The following is a 20,439-nucleotide window of genomic DNA, read 5'->3' as shown; positions in this document are numbered from 1 at the left end:
ATATGGTAATAAGAGGTGCAGGCGTTTACAATATATATTAGAGCGGGCATTTTAAATATTTGTGAGAAAGCAATTTGGCATTCTTAGGTTCCTACAGAACTGATTGACCAAACTGAAGGTCCTCAGAGGCCACAGTATCAAATGTGTAAAACTTTGCAAATGTGTTCGAACCTGACCAAGTAGCTGCTCGGCAGAGCTGTAAAGCCGAAACACCCCGGGCAACCACCTAAGAAGAACCCACCGAACTAGTAGAGTGGGCCTGTACAGATTTTGGAACCGGCAAACCTGCCATGGAATAAGCATGCTGGATAGTGAGCCTGATCCAGCGTGCAATGGACTGCTTTAAAGAAGGACACCCAATCTTATTGGGATCATAAAGAACAAACAGAGTCTGATTTTCTGTGATGAGCCGTTCGTTTTACATACACCTTCAAAGCCCTCACTACATCCAAAGACTTTGAAGTAGCAGAGGTGTCCGTAACAACCGGAACCACAATAGGTTGGTTGATGTGAAACACCACTTTAGGAAGAAATTGCTGACGAGTTCTGAGTTCAGCTCTGTCCTCATGGAAAATTAAATAGGGGCTCTTGTAAGACAATGCCCCCAGCTCCGACACACGTCTTGCTGAAGCCAAGGCCAACAGTGTGACGGTCTTCCACATAAGATATTTTATGTCTACCTCCTGTAACGGTTCAAACCAGTCCAACTGGAGGAACTGCAGCACCAAATTGAGATCCCAAGGTGCCGTGGGAGGCACAGAGGGAGGTTGGATGTGCAGAACACCTTTCAAGAACGTCTAGAGCTCAGGGAGAGAAGCCAATTGTTTCTGAAAGAAAATGGACAAGGCCGAAATCTGGACTTTTATGGAGCCCAGACGTAGGCCCACATCCACACCTGACTGCAGAAAAAGCAGGAAATGTCCCAGATGAAATTCCACTGCAGAATATTGTCTGCTCTCACACTAAGAAACTTATTTCTTCCAAATACGGTGGTAATGTTTAGACGTTACCCCCTTCCTGGCTTGGATCATAGTCGGGATAACCTTGTCAGGGATCCCTCTCCTGGCTAGAATCAGCCGTTCAACTTCAATGCCGTCAAATGTAGTCACGGTAACTCTTGATAGACGAACGGGCCCTGTTGCAGAAGATCCTCGCGAAGAGGCAGAGGCCACGGATCTTCGAGGAGCATCACCTGAATGTCCGCATACCAGGCCCTTCATGGCCAGTCCGTAGCAATAGAATTGCTTGAACCTTTTGCCTTTTTATTCTTTTTAGAATTCTTGGGATCAGAGGGAGTGGAGGAAACATGTACACCCTCTGATAGACCCATGGAGTCGTCAGAGCGTCTACTGCCACTGCCTGAGGGTCTCTCAACCTGGAACAATACCGCTTGAGCTTCTTGTTGAGACGAGAGGCCCGCTACAGTGCGTCCCCTCCAATAAGGAACTGCTTTAGGATATCCCCAATGTTATTCTCTGTAGAATACCAGTGTACTCCGCAGCAGAAAACGAGATTTATGGTAAGAACTTACCCTTGTTAAATATCTTTCATTTCTATAACACACAGGAAAAAAATGTCACTCTTTTAACATATCATTTTTCATTCCTGCCCAGCAGAGCTTTTATTTCAAGCCAAGGAATTCTGTTGCTGCAGACTCTCTGGAAAGTCTTCTGGAAATCCCCATGCCTCATTAAATTTTAAATTCCAGGTACATTAGGAGTAACTAAACCACACTACTGTACTTCCAAAAGTCAGCTAAGTAGTCTGTAGGTGTCACATTAATTTCATGTGAAGCTATTATATTGTTGTATGAGTAATAGCAATTTACATGAAAGGGCCTTAATGTGCTGAGAAGACACGGTTATACATATATACAGAGGTTTACAAAAGTTCCTTCATTAAGATAACACAGGACGCTAGCGATGGACGCTTGGTTTGATGTGCAGCACATCAAACCAAGCATCTGTTGCATGCGACTGTGGAAGCGTGCAGTCATGGGTACACACTGCGCGATAAAAGTGGTATATCACACCAAAACGGCATTTTGGTGCGATATCGCTCCAGTGTGTACCCAGCCAAAGGTTAGACACAGAACCAAAATAAATTTCTTTTTATCATGTAAAATGGTGAATGCCATTCTTGATTTATGTATACTATCTATCTATCTATCTATATATATATATATATATATATATATATATATACATACACACACACACAGTATATGTGTATCTCTCTAGGTTTCAGAGCTAAATAATATAAGTCCAGATGATCATATACTGTAATAGCAGCCACAAAAAACAAAAGCAACATAGCAAAGTCCTGTATGTACAACCTCTTAACCCCTCAATAAGGTGCCAAATTGCCGTATACATTTAATAAAGGAAAACATTTTTCAATGTTCCAAATCAATGTATCTAAAAACACTAATCACCATGAGAATAATCTACAATAAATATATAAACACACTATGGTGCAATACCATAAAACAATCAATATTTTTATTAAAAAGGGGAGGGACCCCCAATTAAAATATGCTCACAAGGGAAACCCAATTGTTTTTAGTAAGTAATTTGGCAATTTAAGAGTTACAAGGCTGGGTATATTACACTAGAAGTGCTCTACCCTCTTATTTTTAGGAACATACTCTATATATTCAAATTCTTTAACCTCTTTAACTGCACATAGGTCATGAGCTGAACATTTTTTTATCTTTTTTTGATTGAAGACAGCACAAACTTTATTACAATCTATACCAGGGACGGACTGGCCCACAGGGGTAGAGGGGAAACTCCAGTGGGCCCCAGTGCCTGAGAGCCCACGTCTTTACATTATACTGCACAGGACTACTGTATGCTGTATGTTCTACAGTGCATTCCTGTTATTAATCTGTACTTTATTATGCATGTACTATTTAACAAGGGGCCTAGACAATGCACTCCTTAATGGTTAGCCCCTCTGCAGACATCCCTAAGCATAGGCCCCTACCACTGCATTCCCTTCATACTCCAGTCCGACACGGTCTATACCAGCCAGGGGATTAATACACACAAGTATAAAAATGAGAACAATTAAGCCCTAATAGTGCCCCAAAGCATTTAGGTACATATAAAAGCCAAATATTAATTGCATGCAACTCAATGACACATGTTCATAAAGCTTATCTGATGAAGTTGAATATCATGGATCTAATCTGGCCAGGGTTACGGTTCTGTCCAGTCAAATCCGGTGCCTATTCTGACACATGACCATCAAAATAAACGGTATCCGGTCTCTAGGTCGACCACACTTAAGTCGACAATATCTAGGTTGACCACTATTGGTTGACAGTAACTAGGTCGACAGGGTTTCTTGGTCAACAGGGTCTCTAGGTTGACATGTTCTACAGACAGGGGATTAAGTCCGACTGCCCAGTCTCAGTTAATCCTATTAAAGGTCAAGATAAACATGGACCCATCTGTAGGTCGACAGGACAAAAGCTCGACGTGAGTTTTTCACATTTTTTTCCTTTTTTTTTAACTTTTTCATACTTAACGATCCACGTGGACTACAATTGGTAATAGTAACCTGGCTGCGAGGGGATATGGTGCTCTAATTCGGGTTCCCCGTCACTGTACAGAGAAAATGACACACACAAAAAAACCTCATGTCGACTTTTTGACCTGTCGACCTTGAACATGTCGACCTAGAAACCCATTCGACTTAGAATCCCTGTCGACCTAGTTACTGTCAACCAGTACTGGTCGACCTAGACACTGCCGACCTAAGTGTGGTCGGCCTTCCATGACACACCCAGAATAAACACCCTCTGCACTACATGACAATCTCTGGAGTATCTCTGACAAGTTAAACCTGCAATACACCAGAAAGATCAACAAGGAGGTACCTTATGATTGAGGCCACAAACTTCTCACCCCTTTTCTCTGTAGATGCCAGTACTTCTGCCTTTAAAAGCATATTTTGTGGTGGTCTTTTTGCCATAAATGTGACCACTTGTGTTGAGTTGCTTACTTCCATACAACATACTGTACCATTGGACTGACTTGAGTCGTGACAGTCTCTGGCTCATCTCCACTTCTCAGGTTTCAAGACTAGAATTAGGGTCAGGAGTCTAGTCACTTAAGGGGGAACTGGCCAATAGCCTTAGCAAACCAATTTCCCCACAGCCATAACACTTTCTCTCAAGCCTAGGAGTGGTGCTGGCTAGAAAGATCTGAGTGTGTGGGTACTTGTTTTGGAGGTGGTGAGCATTTGAGGGTTGATCCACTACTCATAGCATTTTGGGGCTCTTTCTTTCACCGGTGGTTCTGCTACTGTGACCAAACTGCCAAATATTGGTCTGCCAGCTGATTTCAGTGTAGAAGGTTCTTTGTTTAGCACCATTCTATCACCTCCAGTGTGCATTGGAGGTGAAACTTCACCTTGTGGGTTATGTTTATGCCCTTGGCTAATTGCCAAAATCAATACTTGTGCAATAGGTCTCCAGGGTAACAGTAAAAGGGGACCTAATAAAATGTTACGCTACCTCAGTCTGAACGGTCCTTTGGCTCCATTCCATAATGGCCTCCACAAAATATCCCTGCAGTGTAAGGGTCGAATATACTGTATTATCCATTTACTCAAGGGCAAATCAAGGCGTTAAAGGTTATTCCCAACACCTGCAAATGTCCATTAATGTCGCCAACATAGTTCTGAAAAGGGCTGGGTTCCTAATCTGGGTAAAGATCTATTAGTGCTAACTATGTACACCAGGCTGTGACAACACCGCATTACCCTTTATCTGAAGAACAAGCATGCACTCCGCCGCTGATGCATAGCACTCTACAGTCGCTAGCTGCGTTTTTGGAGAGAAGCATGGCCATGATTAGGGACTAAAGGAACCTGTGCTTCTGGTTCATGCTGTGGGGAAGAAAAGCTGCTGTGAGGGGGTGATGGGGATTACTCATATCTTTCAGGTACCAAATTATTCTCTAAATAGATAGTTATACACCACTGAATGTTATAAAGGGAGTATCAGGGGGCTTACAATTTCCTTTCTGTACTTTCTTAACTTTTCCTTTCTTAATGCCCTTACACAAAGTAACAGAAAACATTTATGTAAGACAACCGAAAGCACGGATACCGATTAGCTTTAAAATGTATTTTACTTTGCTATGATTGTTATTATGCCCCTTGTCCATTTACTATGAAAATATATATTTTTTTAAATCAGACATATACTTTTGTAGTGTATTTAGGGTTAATTTGATTTCTTTTTACCTTAAAGAGTTTATTTTATTTTCAAGAACAATATGAAAATTCGTAATAATTGTTACTAGTAGCAAGTAAGCATACAAGTAAATCAATCTTGAGAAAGCAAAGCTCATTATGCAAGGAACACAACTGCGTAGAAGAACACAATGAGGGTTCATGAATTTGAGAGATAAAGCCAACTTATGACTGTTATATTTTTGACAACAACTTTGCTTGCTCCATAAGCTCCATTTTTGCAATGGCTGAAAGATGAACTTCATCAGGACCATCGGCTATACGAAGTGTTCGAACAGCTGTATACCTGCAATACATGTTTTACATAGAAATTTGTCAATCCCATGCCCTTTATTATTTATAGTACAGCCTATTTAAAGCACAGTACATACAGTACACAAGGGAGAGGGACATATAGGAAGTGTGCTGACTATGTTCTAACATAAAGGGTGTAGCTAGGTATACCTCCCCTATCAATGCTTCTTGGGCTGTTTAGCAAGATACAGTATCTGAGTAGTTTAACATTTGGAGCAACGGGATTAGCAAGCTAATTAGGTAAAATGGGGTTGGGGGTTTTCGACTGTGTGGTCTGTTTTCTACTTTCGGTAATTTAGACTTGTCAGAAAGATGGCAAATGCATACAATGGGACTAATTCAAGGTTGATTGCAAAACAAAATTTTCCTCTAATGGGCAAAGCAATGTACACTGCAGGTGCGGCAGATACAACATGTGCAGAGAGAGAGTTAGATTTGGGTGGGTCATTTTGTTTCTCTGCAGGGTAAATACTGGCTGCTTTATTTTTACATTGCAATTAAGATTTCAGTTTGAACACACCCCACCCAAATCTAACTCTCTCTGCACATGTTATATTTGCCCCACCTGCAGTGCACATGGTTTTGACAATTAGAAGTTGATTTGCAATCAACCTTGAATTAGGCCCAATGTGTGTTATTTAGATATTTCTGTTTGCCATAAAAATGTGCCATTGACAGATTCATTTTGAAAAGCCTGTGGTTTATAGAAGCATATTTTCTGTAGACAATTTCCAATATAAAATGCCACAATTCTCCAGTAGCAGATAGAACTACTCACACGAAAGCCAGCGGAAAATCCTGGGATACTCCAGCTCCTCCAAACACTTGGATTGCACGGTCTGCCACCTGACATGCCATTCTAGGAGCCACAACTTTAATCATTGCAATCTACAAATTCACAAAAACATTATTATATGGAGTACGTTTAATAAACGAACAGATGTTTCAGGACATCCAACATGATTTGTTGTAGTAATGTTTTGTCAAATGAAGTTAGCATCTTTCACAAAGCCCTGACTTATTTTTTGTTTACGAATGATAAAAAGGCACCACCTATTTGTGTCACGTGGTGCATTATGAAAAGTGTTACATTATGAAAATTGCTGACAATATAATAAACCTGGATAAGAAGACAGCCGTCAACAAAACTTTTGTCAGTTTAAGACAATCAAACACTATTTTGCCTACAGTTGTCTTTAACAGAGTTGTTTTATACTATATAAGATCAACATTACATAATGCAAGCAGGGCCGGTTCTAAGCCGTTTTGTGCCCCGGGCGGGAAATAGGGGCGTGGCTTCATACAGGGGGCGTGGTCAGTTACGCCCCCTGTACAGTACTAGCGCCGCTGAAATGCTGTGCGCTACGCGTCTAGTTCCCTTCGTGGAGAGGACCTCTCCACGAAGGGAAACTAGACGCTACGCGTCTAGTTCCCTTCACAGTGGGATGCAGCGGCAGCGGGGGGCACAGCAGTAGCGGATCTTGCCATGGTGCAACGCCCTCCGGAAGGCGGCACCCCGGGCAAAAGTCCTGCTTGCCCGTGGCAAGATCCGCTACTGAATGCAAGCTACGCCACTAATATAATTCATCTTACTTCTCACAAAGATTCAGATCTTTTAAGAGCAAGGAAACCCCTTTTTTTTTTTGTTTACAACAAATGCACTTGTTGCAAATAAATAAAATTAATTATTGACCTTTATAACTGCTTCAAGCTTTACTCTGTACTAAAAACTTTGAATATTAGTACTACCTACAGCAATACATATTTGCTTTCAGACTAGTTCTACATTAGTCCTAACTAAATAAACTTTAAAAAATCCTTTAAAATTGTTGTGCAGGTAAGACTAAACCTGATAAAAAGCACAGCTATACATTATGAATTCATATTTACATTTAGTGTAGGACTTGCTAGAAGGGGAAGGCTTCTATATCTTTAGTATCCCATGATTTCAAAACATTCTCAGCTTCAGGTAGCTATAATACCGGCCCTGGGGAACCAGAGATATCCAACTTGAAAGCAGTGGTCCCCATCCAAGCCTGTTAATTGCTCTTCCCAGCCAGATATCTGGGGTTCTGTCTGACTTAAGAGTTTTTCTGAGGCTATAATCCCAAAGTTGTAACTCTCCCCTTCAGTGCACACTGGCAGCTTGTCTCTAATATGCCCAGAACCAGAGATATCAGCCTTCCAGCAGCTGGTCCCTGCTGCAGCTCCACACGCCTAATATGCAGTTTTAGATTTTCGTTGGTGAATTGCTCTGGCTCCTGAACTCTGATCCCCAAGTCCCCAGAACCTTCTGAAAGATGGGACTCTCTAGGTTTTTATCCAATTGAAAGCTATGAAATATATTTTCAGAAAATAAGAATTTACTTACCGATAATTCTATTTCTCGTAGTCCGTAGTGGATGCTGGGAACTCCGTAAGGACCATGGGGGATAGCGGCTCCGCAGGAGACTGGGCACAAAAGTAAAGCTTTAGGACTACCTGGTGTGCACTGGCTCCTCCCCCTATGACCCTCCTCCAAGCCTCAGTTTGGATACTGTGCCCGGACGAGCGTACACAATAAGGAAGGATTTATGAATCCCGGGTAAGACTCATACCAGCCACACCAATCACACCGTACAACCTGTGATCTGAACCCAGTTAACAGCATGATAACAGAGGAGCCTCTGGATAGATGGCTCACAACAACAATAACCCGATTTAGTTAACAATAACTATGTACAAGTATTGCAGACAATCCGCACTTGGGATGGGCGCCCAGCATCCACTACGGACTACGAGAAATAGAATTATCGGTAAGTAAATTCTTATTTTCTCTGACGTCCTAGTGGATGCTGGGAACTCCGTAAGGACCATGGGGATTATACCAAAGCTCCCAAACGGGCGGGAGAGTGCGGATGACTCTGCAGCACCGAATGAGAGAACTCCAGGCCCTCCTCAGCCAGGGTATCAAATTTGTAGAATTTAGCAAACGTGTTTGCCCCTGACCAAATAGCTGCTCGGCAAAGTTGTAAAGCCGAGACCCCTCGGGCAGCCGCCCAAGATGAGCCCACCTTCCTTGTGGAATGGGCTTTTACAGATTTTGGCTGTGGCAGGCCTGCCACAGAATGTGCAAGCTGAATTGTAATACAAATCCAACGAGCAATAGTCTGCTTAGAAGCAGGAGCACCCAGCTTGTTGGGTGCATACAGGATAAACAGCGAGTCAGTTTTTCTGACTCCAGCCGTCCTGGAAACATATATTTTCAGGGCCCTGACTATGTCCAACAACTTGGAGTCCTCCAAGTCACTAGTAGCCGCAGGTACCACAATAGGTTGGTCCAGATGAAACGCTGAAACCACCTTAGGGAGAAAATGAGGACGAGTCCTCAATTCCGCCCTGTCTGAATGGAAGATCAGATAAGGGCTTTTACAGGATAAAGCCGCCAATTCTGACACACGCCTGGCCTAGGCCAGGGCCAACAGCATGACCACTTTCCATGTGAGATATTTTAACTCCACAGATTCAAGTGGTTCAAACCATTGTGACTTTAGGAACCCCAAAACTACATTGAGATCCCAAGGTGCCACTGGAGGCACAAAAGGAGACTGTATATGCAGTACCCCTTTTACAAACGTCTGAACTTCAGGAACTGAAGCTAGTTCTTTCTGGAAGAAAATTGACAGGGCCGAAATTTGAACCTTAATGGACCCCAATTTTAAGCCCATAGACACTCCTGTTTGCAGGAAATGCAGGAATCGACCTAGTTGAAATTCCTCCATCGGGGCCTTACTGGCCTCGCACCACTCAACATATTTTCGCCTAATGCGGTGATAATGCTTTGCGGTTACATCCTTCCTGGCTTTGATCAGGGTAGGGATGACTTCATCCGGAATGCCTTTTTCCTTCAGGATCCGGCGTTCAACCGCCCTGCCGTCAAACGCAGCCGCGGTAAGTCTTGGAATAGATAGGGTCCTTGATGGAGCAGGTCCCTTCTTAGAGGTAGAGGCCACGGGTCCTCCGTGAGCATCTCTTGAAGTTCCGGGTACCAAGTCCTTCTTGGCCAATCCGGAGCCACGAGTATAGTTCTTACTCCCCTCCGTCTTATAATTCTCAATACTTTTGGTAAGAGAGGAAGAGGAGGGAACCCATACACTGACTGGTACACCCACGGTGTTACCAGAGCGTCCACAGCTATTGCCTGAGGGTCCCTTGACCTGGCGTAATACCTGTCCAATTTTTTGTTTAGGCGTGACGCCATCATGTCCACCTTTGGTTTTTCCCAACGGTTTACAATCATGTGGAAGACTTCTGCTGAGGAAGTCTGTTTCCCAGTTGTCCACTCCCGGAATGAACACTGCTGACAATGCTATCACATGATTTTCCGCCCAGCGAAAAATCCTTGCAGCTTCTCTACGTGGGCGACTGCCGTGATGTTGTCCGACTGGATCAGCACCGGCTGACCTTGAAGCAGAGGTCTTGCTTGGCTTAGGGCATTGTAAATGGCCCTTAGCTCCAAGATAATTATGTGAAGTGATGTCTCCAGGCTTGACCACAAGCCCTGGAAATTATTTCCCTGTGTGACTGCTCCCCAGCCTCGCAGGCTGGCATCCGTGGTCACCAGGACCCAGTCCTGAATGCCGAATCTGTGCCCTCTAGGAGATGAGCACTCCGCAACCACCACAGGAGAGACACCCTTGTCTTTGGTGACAGGGTTATCCGCTGATGCATCTGAAGATGCGATCCGGACCACTTTTCCAGCAGGTCCCACTGGAAAGTTCTTGCGTGGAATCTGCCGAATGGAATTGCTTCGTAGGAAGCCACCATTTTTCCCAGGACCCTTGTGCACTGCTGCACTGACACTTGGCCTGGTTTTAGGAGGTTTCTGACTAGTTCGGATAACTCCCTGGCTTTCTCCTCCTGGAGAAACACCTTTTTCTGGACTGTGTCCAGGATCATCCTTAGGAATAGAAGACGTGTCGTCGGGATCAGCTGCGATTTTGGAATATTAAGAATCCAACCGTGCTGCCGCAACACTACTTGAGATAGTGCTACCCCGACTACCAACCGTTCCCTGGATCTTGCCCTTATCCGGAGATCGTCCAAGTAAGGGATAATTAAAACTCCCTTCCTTCGAAGGAGTATCATCATTTTGTACCACAAACCTGAGGTACCCTTGGTGAGAAGGGTAAATTGGGACATGGAGATAAGCATCCTTGATGTCCAGAGACACCATATAATCCCCTTCTTCCAGGTTTGCCATCACCGCTCTGAGTGACTCCATCTTGAATTTGAACCTTTGTATGTAAGTGTTCAAGGATTTCAGATTTAAATTAGGTCTCACCGAGCCGTCCGGCTTCGGTACCACAAACAGCGTGGAATAATACCCCTTTCCCTGTTGTAGAAGGGGTACCTTGATTATCACCTGCTGGGAATACAGCTTGTGAATGGCTTCCTATACCGCCTCCCTGTCGGAGGGAGACGTCGGTAAAGCAGACTTTAGGAAAACGGCGAAGGGGAGACGTCTCGAATTCCAATTTGTACCCCTGAGATACCACCTGAAGGATCCAGGGGTCCCCTGTGAGTGAGCCCACTGCACGCTGAAATTTTTGAGACGGGCCCCCACCGTGCCTGAGTCCGCTTGTAAAGCCCCAGCGTCATGCTGAGGACTTGGCAGAAACCGGGAGAGGGCTTTTGTTCCTGGGAACTGGCTGTTTGCTGCAGCCTTTTTCCTCTCCCTCTGCCACGGGGCAGAAATGAGGAGCCTTTTGCCCGCTTGCCCTTATGGGGCCCAAAGGACTGCGCCTGATAATACGGCGTCTTCTTATGTTGAGAGGCTACCTGGGGTAAAAATGTGGATTTTCCAGCCGTTGCCGTGGCCACCAGGTCTGTTAGACCTACCCCAAATAACTCCTCCCTTTTATAAGGCGATACTTCCATATGCCTTTTGGAATCCGCATCACCTGACCACTGTCTTGTCCATAACCCTCTTCTGGCAGAAATGGACAGCGCACTTACTCTTGATGCCAGTCGGCAAATATCCCTCTGTGCATCACGCATATATAGAAATGCATCCTTTAAATGCTCTATAGTCAGTAATATACTGTCCCTATCTAGGGTATCAATATTGTCAGTCAGGGAATCCGACCAAGCCACCCCAGCACTGCACATCCAGGCTGAGGCGATTGCTGGTCGCAGTATCACACCCGTGTGAGTGTATATACATTTTAGGATATTTTACTGCTTTTTGTCAGCAGGTTCCTTAAGGGCGGCCGTATCCTTTAGACAAGCGTGTGAGCGCTTTATTCACCCTAGGGGGTGTTTCCCAACGTGCCCTATCCTCTGGCGGGAAGGGGTATGATGCTAATAACTTTTTAGGAATTAACAGTTTTTATCGGGGGAAACCCACGCATCATCACACACTTCATTTAATTCCTCAGATGCAGGAAAAACTACAGGCAGTTTTTTCTCACCCAACATAATACCCTTTTTAGTGGTACTGGTATTATCATAAATGTGTAAAAACATTTTCCATAGCCTCAATCATGTAACGTGTGGCCCTACTGGAAGTCACATTCGTCTTTTAATCGTTGACACTGGAGTCAGTATCCGTGTCGGCGTCTGTATCTGCCATCTGCGGTAACGGGCGTTTTAGAGCCCCTGATGGCTTTTGAGACACCTGGACAGGCACAGGCTGAGTCGCCGGCTGTCTCATGTCATCATAATTCCTTCCATAAGCTCATCCACTCAGATGTCGACTCCCTAGGGCAGTGATTTTCAACCTTTTTTCACTCGCGGCACACCGAACAATATTCTAAAATTGCCAAGGCACACCATCCATTCCCCACAGAAAAAAACCTTAAAAACACACATTGGCCCTCACAGTAATAAAAAATCCACACATACATCGGCCTACACAGAAAAAACAATCACATTGCTCCCCACATAAATCAAGTTGCTCCTTACATAAATCCTATTGCTCCCTACATAAATAAATCACATTTCTCCCCTCATAAATCCTATTGCTCCCCACATGAATTAATCACATTGTTCCCCCATAAATATATAAATCCTATTGCTCCCCACAGGAGAACTAAAATAACAAATATTAGCCCCTACCAGTCAGCTGTCCTCCTCCCTGTCCCTCAGTGGCGGAGGTTGTTCATAATGGATTGCTGCGAATACTGAGCGGGAGGTCGCGCAGATGTGGGTGGGCAAGGAAAGCTGTGGATGCAGGCGGAAACTGGAAGATGTGTATGCAGGTGGGTGGGCTGGCTGGGTGGTGAGACGCAGCGGCCGTGACCTATGATATCACACCGCCGCGTCATCAAGGCATAGGTCATGGTCGAAGCACGACTGATCCTCTAAGACAGGCATGTCCAAACTGCGGCCCTCCAGCTGTTGTGTAACTACATATCCCAGCATGCCCTGACACAGTATTGCTGTCAGAGAATGCTAAAGTTGTGTGCGGGCAAGCTGAGATGTGTAGTTTCTCAACAGCTGGAGGGCCGCAGTTTGGACATGCCTGCTCTAAGAAGAGCCTGGGCCAACAGTTCACTCTGAAGGTGCAGGAAGCTGCTCTGGCTCCGCGGCACACCTTGCAAGTGGTCGCGGCACACTAGTGTGCCACGGCACACTGGTTGAAAAAGCCTGCCCTAGGGGGTGACATCTCTGCTACAGGCAATTGCTCCGCCTCCACCTCATTTTTCTCCTCATACATGTCGACACAACGTACCGACACACAGCACACACACACAGGGAATGCTCTGATAGAGGACAGGACCCCACTAGCCCTTTGGGGAGACAGAGGGAGAGTATGCCAGCACACACCAGAGCGCTATATATATATACAGGGATAACCTTATATAAGTGTTTTTCCCCTTATAGCTGCTGTATTGTTATACTGTGCCTAATGAGTGCCCCCCTCTCTTTTTTAACCCCTTTCTGTAGTGTAGTAACTGCAGGGGAGAGCCAGGGAGCTTCCCTCCAACGGAGCTGTGAGAGAAAATGGCGCCAGTGTGCTGAGGAGATAGGCTCCGCCCCCTTCTCGGCGGCCTTTTCTCCCGTTTTTCTGTGGAATCTGGCAGGGGTTAAAATTCATCCATATAGCCCTGGGGGCTATATGTGATGTATTTTCGCCAGCCAAGGTGTTTTTATTGCTGCTCAGGGCGCCCCCCCCTAGCGCCCTGCACCCTCAGTGACCGAAGTGTGAAGTGTGCTGAGGAGCAATGGCGCACAGCTGCAGTGCTGTGCGCTACCTTGGTGAAGACAGGATGTCTTCTGCCGCCGATTTTCCGGACCTCTTCTTGCTTCTGGCTCTGTAAGGGGGCCGGCGGCGCGGCTCTGGGACCAAGCTCCGAGGCTGGGCCTGTGTTCGGTCCCTCTGGAGCTAATGGTGTCCAGTAGCCTAAGAAGCCCAATCCACTCTGCACGCAGGTGAGTTCGCTTCTTCTCCCCTTAGTCCCTCAATGCAGTGAGCCTGTTGCCAGCAGGTCTCACTGAAAATAAAAAACCTAAAACTAAACTTTCACTAAGAAGCACAAGAGAGCCCCTAGTGTGCACCCTTCTCGGCCGGGCACAAAAATCTAACTGAGGCTTGGAGGAGGGTCATAGGGGGAGGAGCCAGTGCACACCAGGTAGTCCTAAAGCTTTACTTTTGTGCCCAGTCTCCTGCGGAGCCGCTATCCCCCATGGTCCTTACGGAGTTCCCAGCATCCACTAGGACGTCAGAGAAACTTGAGATATCTGCAGTCAAGCAAGCTGCCCTCCCACCAGAAAATGATAAATATTAAGCCTACTCCACTATCCACCCCTTCCCTACATATTAAACACCCCCTACCACCCTGGAAGTCATGTACCAGGGCACCTTCATTCAGCCCAATGCCCCCTTTTACAGTTTAGCCCCATCTGTGCAGTAAAGGAGTAATTAGCAGAAATTACTGCTCCAGGTCCTACATGCTGAGCGGAAGATAGAACACCCCCTACCACCCACGGGACATCAAAGCAGCGGGTGGTCTTCTGTATGCCGAATGTCGGGATCCCGGCGCACAGTATACCGGCGCCGGAATCCCGACACCCGGCATACCGACAACTATTCTCCCTCGTGGTGGTCCACGACCCCCCTGGAGGGAGAATAAAATAGTGTGGCGCGCTTAGCGCGCCACCGTGCCCGCAGCGCAGTGTGGCGAGCGCAGCGAGCACGCAAGGGGCTCCTTTGCGCTCGCAACGCTGATGGTATGCCGGCGGTCGGGCTCACGGCGCCGGTATGCTGGTCGCCGGGAGCCCGAGCGCCGGCATACCGTACGACACCCCAAAGCAGCCACTGATAGCACCCCCCCACCCCTACCGCTGGAGGATGGGTAGGGGGCCCAGTGCATTGCTGTGCCCAGGGGCCTACACTGCTGTTAAGACGGCCCTGCCCCCCACCTCCCCCACCCAGAGACAAAGAGGGGGAAGTTACAGGTAGGCTGAGGTCAGGGACACTGAGGGAGAATTACAGGGAGGGTCCGGGTACAGTGGCAAACGCAGGATTTCTAGAGGGGGGTTTCCAAATGCAGTACACAATCTCCCACTTTGCAGAACGTTGGAGCAATTGTTGGAGTCTGAGGGAGCGGTAGAAGAACCTAGTAAAGACCCTGGACATTAATGTATACTGTATGGAATATAGTATTAATATTTAACACTATAGTTGGTCTATAGTATAGGCTGTATCACACATTTAAATAATATAAATAAGTGGTCAGGAAAAAGATTAAACATACCATAATAAATAAATACACAAACATAATAGAACCAGTCCTGCACTTTTTAAGCACACATTCTCCCACCTCATGGTAAGGCTCCTATCTATTCTTCCTGGTAGCTACTCTCTTGTCCAGTGTACCGATTGAGGATTCACACAGCAAACTTGGTAGAAGAAGATGCTACCACTGGGCATGTGCAGCAACTCTGCTATGTCCCTTAAACTGCATTATGTGGTGGTAGCTCTAGTTATCGTATTATATACCATTGCTATTGTTTTCATAATTTGAGCCACTTGCCAAGAGGAGGGGGGTTTCCGGGCAACCGTAAACACCCCCTGTGTTTGCCTATGTGGTAGGGACAATGAGGTGGAGGGCTTACAGGGAGGCTGAGGTCAGGGACACTGAGGGGCAATTACAGGGAGGGTGTGGGCAGGGACACTGAGGGGGAATTACAGGAGTGTGCGGGTAGGAACACTGAGGGGGAATTACGGGGAGGGTACGGGCAGGGGCCCTGATGTTGAATTACAGGAGGGTGTGGGCAGGGACACTGAGGGGGGAGTCACAGGGAGGCTGAGGTCAGGGACACTGAGGGGGAATTACAGGGAGGGTTCGGGTAGTGAAAATGAGAGGAAGGGGCTGCAGGGAGGCTGAGGTCAAGGACACTGAGGGGCAATTACAGGGAGGGTGCGGGCAGGGACACTGAGGGGGGAGTCACAGGGAGGCTGAGGTTAGGAACACTGAGGGAGAATTACAGGGATGGGTGCAGGCAGGGACACTGAGGAGGAATTACGATGAGGGTGCGGGCAGGGACACTGAGATGGAATTACGGGGTGGGTGCTGGCAGGGACACTGAGGGGAAATTACGGTTAGGGTGCGGGTAGGGACACTGAGAGGGACTTACGGGGAGGGTGTGCAGGGACACTGAGGGGGAATTACGGTTAGGGTGCGGGTAGGGACACTGAGAGGAAATTACAGGAGTGTGCGGGCAGGGACACTGAGGGGGAAGTCACAGGGAGGCTGAGGTTAGGAACACTGAGGGAGAATTACAGGGAGGGGTGCAGGCGGGGACACTGAGGAGGAATTACGATGAGTGTGCGGGCAGGAACACTGAGGGGGAATTACGGTTAGGGTGTGGGTAGGGACACTGAGATGGAATTACGGGGAGGATGCGGGCAGGGATACTGATGGGGAATTATGGGAAGAGTGTGGGCAGGGACACTGAGAGGGAACTACAGGAGTGTATGGGCAGGGACACTGAGGCGGCAGTTACAGAAATGGTGCGGGCAGGGACACTGAGGGGGAATTACAAAGAGGGTGCGGACAGGGACACTGAGGGGATATATGCACACATACATACAATTAAAAAACCCTCTCTAGGTGTGGTGGCACTACATTTCCCAGCAAATCCAGTTGACAAGGTGTGCTGGGACTTGTAATCTCAACACAGCTGGACAGGCAGCCACTGGTCTAGATAACTCTCCATACAGAGCTCTTTGTAACCTGTTATCCAGACTGCCAGGATAGACCATGCAGTGCAGCTACGGTACCGCAGAAAATGTACAGGTATGCTCATGCTGCACTGCTGACTGGTGCCGATTGTAGTTGCTGGTGTTTGGTGATAGACCACGTGGACCAATGAGAAGGGGAGCGGATGAGGAAGAGGAGGTGCCTCACCCCTCCCCATACCTGGAAGTGCCCCGCTCCCCGGCTATATTCACTATCATTGTGACTGTAGTCACAGAGAGTGTCCGAGTGCAATACGCTTCTGAGAGTCCGGCAGTGGATGAGCACTGCTAAGGGATGTACTCAGTGAGAACTACTATGTAATTCTACCCCCTTGCGCGGGTGGCACTGCTTAGGTCTCGTCTATAAAAATAATAGCAGAGCAGAGCTGGAGAGAAGTGGAGCACCAGAGCTGGCTCAGTAAGGAGCCCTAGAGACCCAGAGTAAACTGCCTGAATAGATGATAAAATGCTCGGGTATGGAATCCTGTGTACGTGGATGATGATACACAATGGGTTAGGGGGTCTAGGCACATGTCCTCTAACTGGGAACAGACTGAGAGTTGGGAGCACACTGTATTATATTAGTAGTGTCCACAGTGCAAAAAATGGACTCACTATCAATAGTTGTTGCTGTGTTTGTGGGCAAGAGAGCATAATGTTTACAAGGGGGACATGGGAGGGTATCTGCACTAGTGATGAGCGGGTTCGTTTCCTCGGAAACCGAACCCCCCCGAACTTCACCCATTTTACACGGGTCCGAGGCATACTCGGATTCTCCCGTATGGCTCGGTTAACCCGAGCGCGCCCGAACGTCATCATCCCGCTGTCGGATTCTCGCGAGATTCGGATTCTATATAAGCAGCCGCGCGTCGCCGCCATTTTCACTCGTGCATTGGAAATGTTAGGGAGAGGACGTGGCTGGCGTCCTCTCCGTTTATTAATAATATTTGTGCTACTGCTCATTGCTTAATTGTGGGGATTGGGGAGCAGCTGTATTATATAGGAGGAGTACAGTGCAGAGTTTTGCTGACCAGTGACCACCAGTATACGTTGTCTGCCTGAAAAACACTCCATATCTGGGCTCAGTGTGCTGCATATATCTGTGCTCACACTGCTTTATTGTGGGGACTGGGGACCAGCTGTATTATATAGGAGGAGTACAGTGCAGAGTTTTGCTGACCAGTGACCACCAGTATACGTTGTCTGCCTGAAAAACGCTCCATATCTGTGCTCAGTGTGCTGCATATATCTGTGCTCACACTGCTTAATTGTGGGGGCTGGGGAGCAGCTGTATTATATAGGAGGAGTACAGTGCAGAGTTTTGCTGACCACTGACCACCAGTATACGTTGTCTGCCTGAAAAACACTCCATATCTGTGCTCAGTGTGCTGCATATATCTGTGCTCACACTGCTTAATTGTGGGGACTGGGGAGCAGCTGTATTATATAGGAGGAGTACAGTGCAGAGTTTTGCTGACAGTGACCACCAGTATATATAGCAGTACGGTACGGAAGGCCACTGCTCTACCTACCTCTGTGTCGTCAAGTATACTATCCATCCATACCTGTGGTGCATTTCAGTTGTGCGCAGTATATATAGTAGTAGGCCATTGCTATTGATACTGGCATATAATTCCACACATTAAAAAATGGAGAACAAAAATGTGGAGGTTAAAATAGGGAAAGACCAAGATCCACTTCCACCTCGTGCTGAAGCTGCTGCCACTAGTCATGGCCGAGACGATTAAATGCCATCAACGTCGTCTGCCAAGGCCGATGCCCAATGTCATAGTAGAGAGCATGTAAAATCCAAAAAACATAAGTTCAGTAAAATGACCCAAAAATCAAAATTGAAAGCGTCTGATGAGAAGCGTAAACTTGCCAATATGCCATTTACGACACGGATTGGCAAGGAACGGCTTAGGCCCTGGCCTATGTTCATGGCTAGTGGTTCAGATTCACATGATGGAAGCACTCATCCTCTCGCTAGAAAAATGAAAAGACTTAAGCTGGCAAAAGCACAGCAAAGAACTGTGCGTTCTTCTAAATCACAAATCCCCAAGGAGAGTTCAATTGTGTTGGTTACGATGTCTGACCTTCCCAACACTGGACGGGAAGAGCTTGCGCCTTCCACCATTTGCACGCCCCCTGCAAGTGCTGGAAGGAGCACCCGCAGTCCTGTTCCTGATAGTCAAATTGAAGATGTCACTGTTGAAGTACACCAGGATGAGGATATGGGTGTTGCTGGCGCTGGGGAGGAAATTGACAAGGAGGATTCTGATGGTGAGGTGGTTTGTTTAAGTCAGGCACCCGGGGAGACACCTGTTGTCCGTGGGACGAATATGGCCATTGACATGCCTGGTCAAAATACAAAAAAAATCACCTCTTCGGTGTGGAATTATTTCAACACAAATGCGGACAACAGGTGTCAAGCAGTGTGTTGCCTTTGTCAAGCTGTAATAAGTAGGGGTAAGGACCCTAACCACCTAGGAACATCCTCCCTTATACGTCACCTGGACCGCATTCATCAGAAGTCAGTGACAAGTTCAAAAACTTTGGATGACAGCGGAAGCAGTCCACTGACCACTAAATCCCTTCCTCTTGTAACCAAGCTCCTGCAAACCACACCACCAACTCCCTCAGTGTCAATTTCCACCTTACACAGGAAAGCCAATAGTCCTGCAGGCCATGTCACTGGCAAGTCTGACGAGTCCTCTCCTGCCTGGAATTCCTCCGATGCATCCTTGAGTGTAACGCCTACTGCTGCTGGCGCTGCTGTTGTTGCTGCTGGGAGTCGATCGGCATCCCAGAGGGGAAGTCGGAAGACCACTTGTACTACTTCCAGTAAGCAATTGACTGTCCAACAGTCCTTTGCGAGGAAGATGACAATTTTTTTGAAGTGCCATCCTGCCTGACACTGCAGTGCCACTCCTAGATGGGCCAGGTGTTTGTGTCGGCCACTTGTGTCGCTTAGCTTAGTCACACAGCGACCTTGGTGCGCCTCTTTTTTTCTTTGCATCATGTGCTGTTTGGGGACAATTTTTTTGAAGTGCCATCCTGTCTGACACTGCAGTGCCACTCCTAGATGGGCCAGGTGTTTGTGTCGGCCACTTGTGTCGCATAGCTTAGCCATCCAGCGACCTCGGTGCAAATTTTAGGACTAAAAATAATATTGTGAGGTGTCAGGTGTTCAGAATAGACTGAAAATGAGTGGAAATTATGGTTATTGAGGTTAATAATACTATGGGATCAAAATGACCCCCAAATTCTATGATTTAAGCTGTTTTTGAGGGTTTTTTGTAAAAAAAAAAACACCCAAATCCAAAACACACCCGAATCCGACAAAAAATTTTCAGGGAGGTTTTGCCAAAACGCGTCCGAATCCAAAACACGGCCGCGGACCCGAATCCAAAACCAAATCCGCAAAACCCGAAAAATTTCCGGTGCACATCACTAATCTGCACACAATAGAGCCAGCCACAGTTGGTGGAGCACTTTGGATGTTAATGGCATGCAGGAATGTTGGCACATCGGCTAAATGAATTGTAGGGATGACCAGTCCTGTCCTTAAACAAGATGTTTTTGTTTTGTTTTTATGACGGTAAACAGGCACTGGATGAGTAGTACCTAGTTTCATTAATTTGGGTAGG

The 20,439-nt window shown here is 46.7% G+C and overlaps 1 protein-coding gene across 2 annotated transcripts in view; it reads right to left on the bottom strand.

Moving 5' to 3' along the window:
- Positions 1 to 5,220: 5,220 nt before the first annotated feature.
- Positions 5,221 to 20,439, bottom strand: part of ACAD11 (acyl-CoA dehydrogenase family member 11) — a 279,715-nt gene continuing 264,496 nt past the window's right edge. For both annotated transcript variants that reach the window (XM_063922380.1, XM_063922381.1), the window contains 2 exons: positions 6,341 to 6,450; positions 5,221 to 5,554 (listed from right to left, as the gene is read on the bottom strand). In XM_063922380.1, the coding sequence (XP_063778450.1) occupies positions 5,443 to 5,554; positions 6,341 to 6,450 (222 nt within the window). In that variant the 3' untranslated portion in view covers positions 5,221 to 5,442. The remainder of the gene's footprint in view (positions 5,555 to 6,340; positions 6,451 to 20,439) is intronic.

This window comes from Pseudophryne corroboree, chromosome 5 (genome assembly GCF_028390025.1).
Source record: "Pseudophryne corroboree isolate aPseCor3 chromosome 5, aPseCor3.hap2, whole genome shotgun sequence".
In the NCBI taxonomy this organism is placed as follows: domain Eukaryota; kingdom Metazoa; phylum Chordata; class Amphibia; order Anura; family Myobatrachidae; genus Pseudophryne; species Pseudophryne corroboree.
This window is presented reverse-complemented; position numbering and strand designations above follow the sequence as displayed.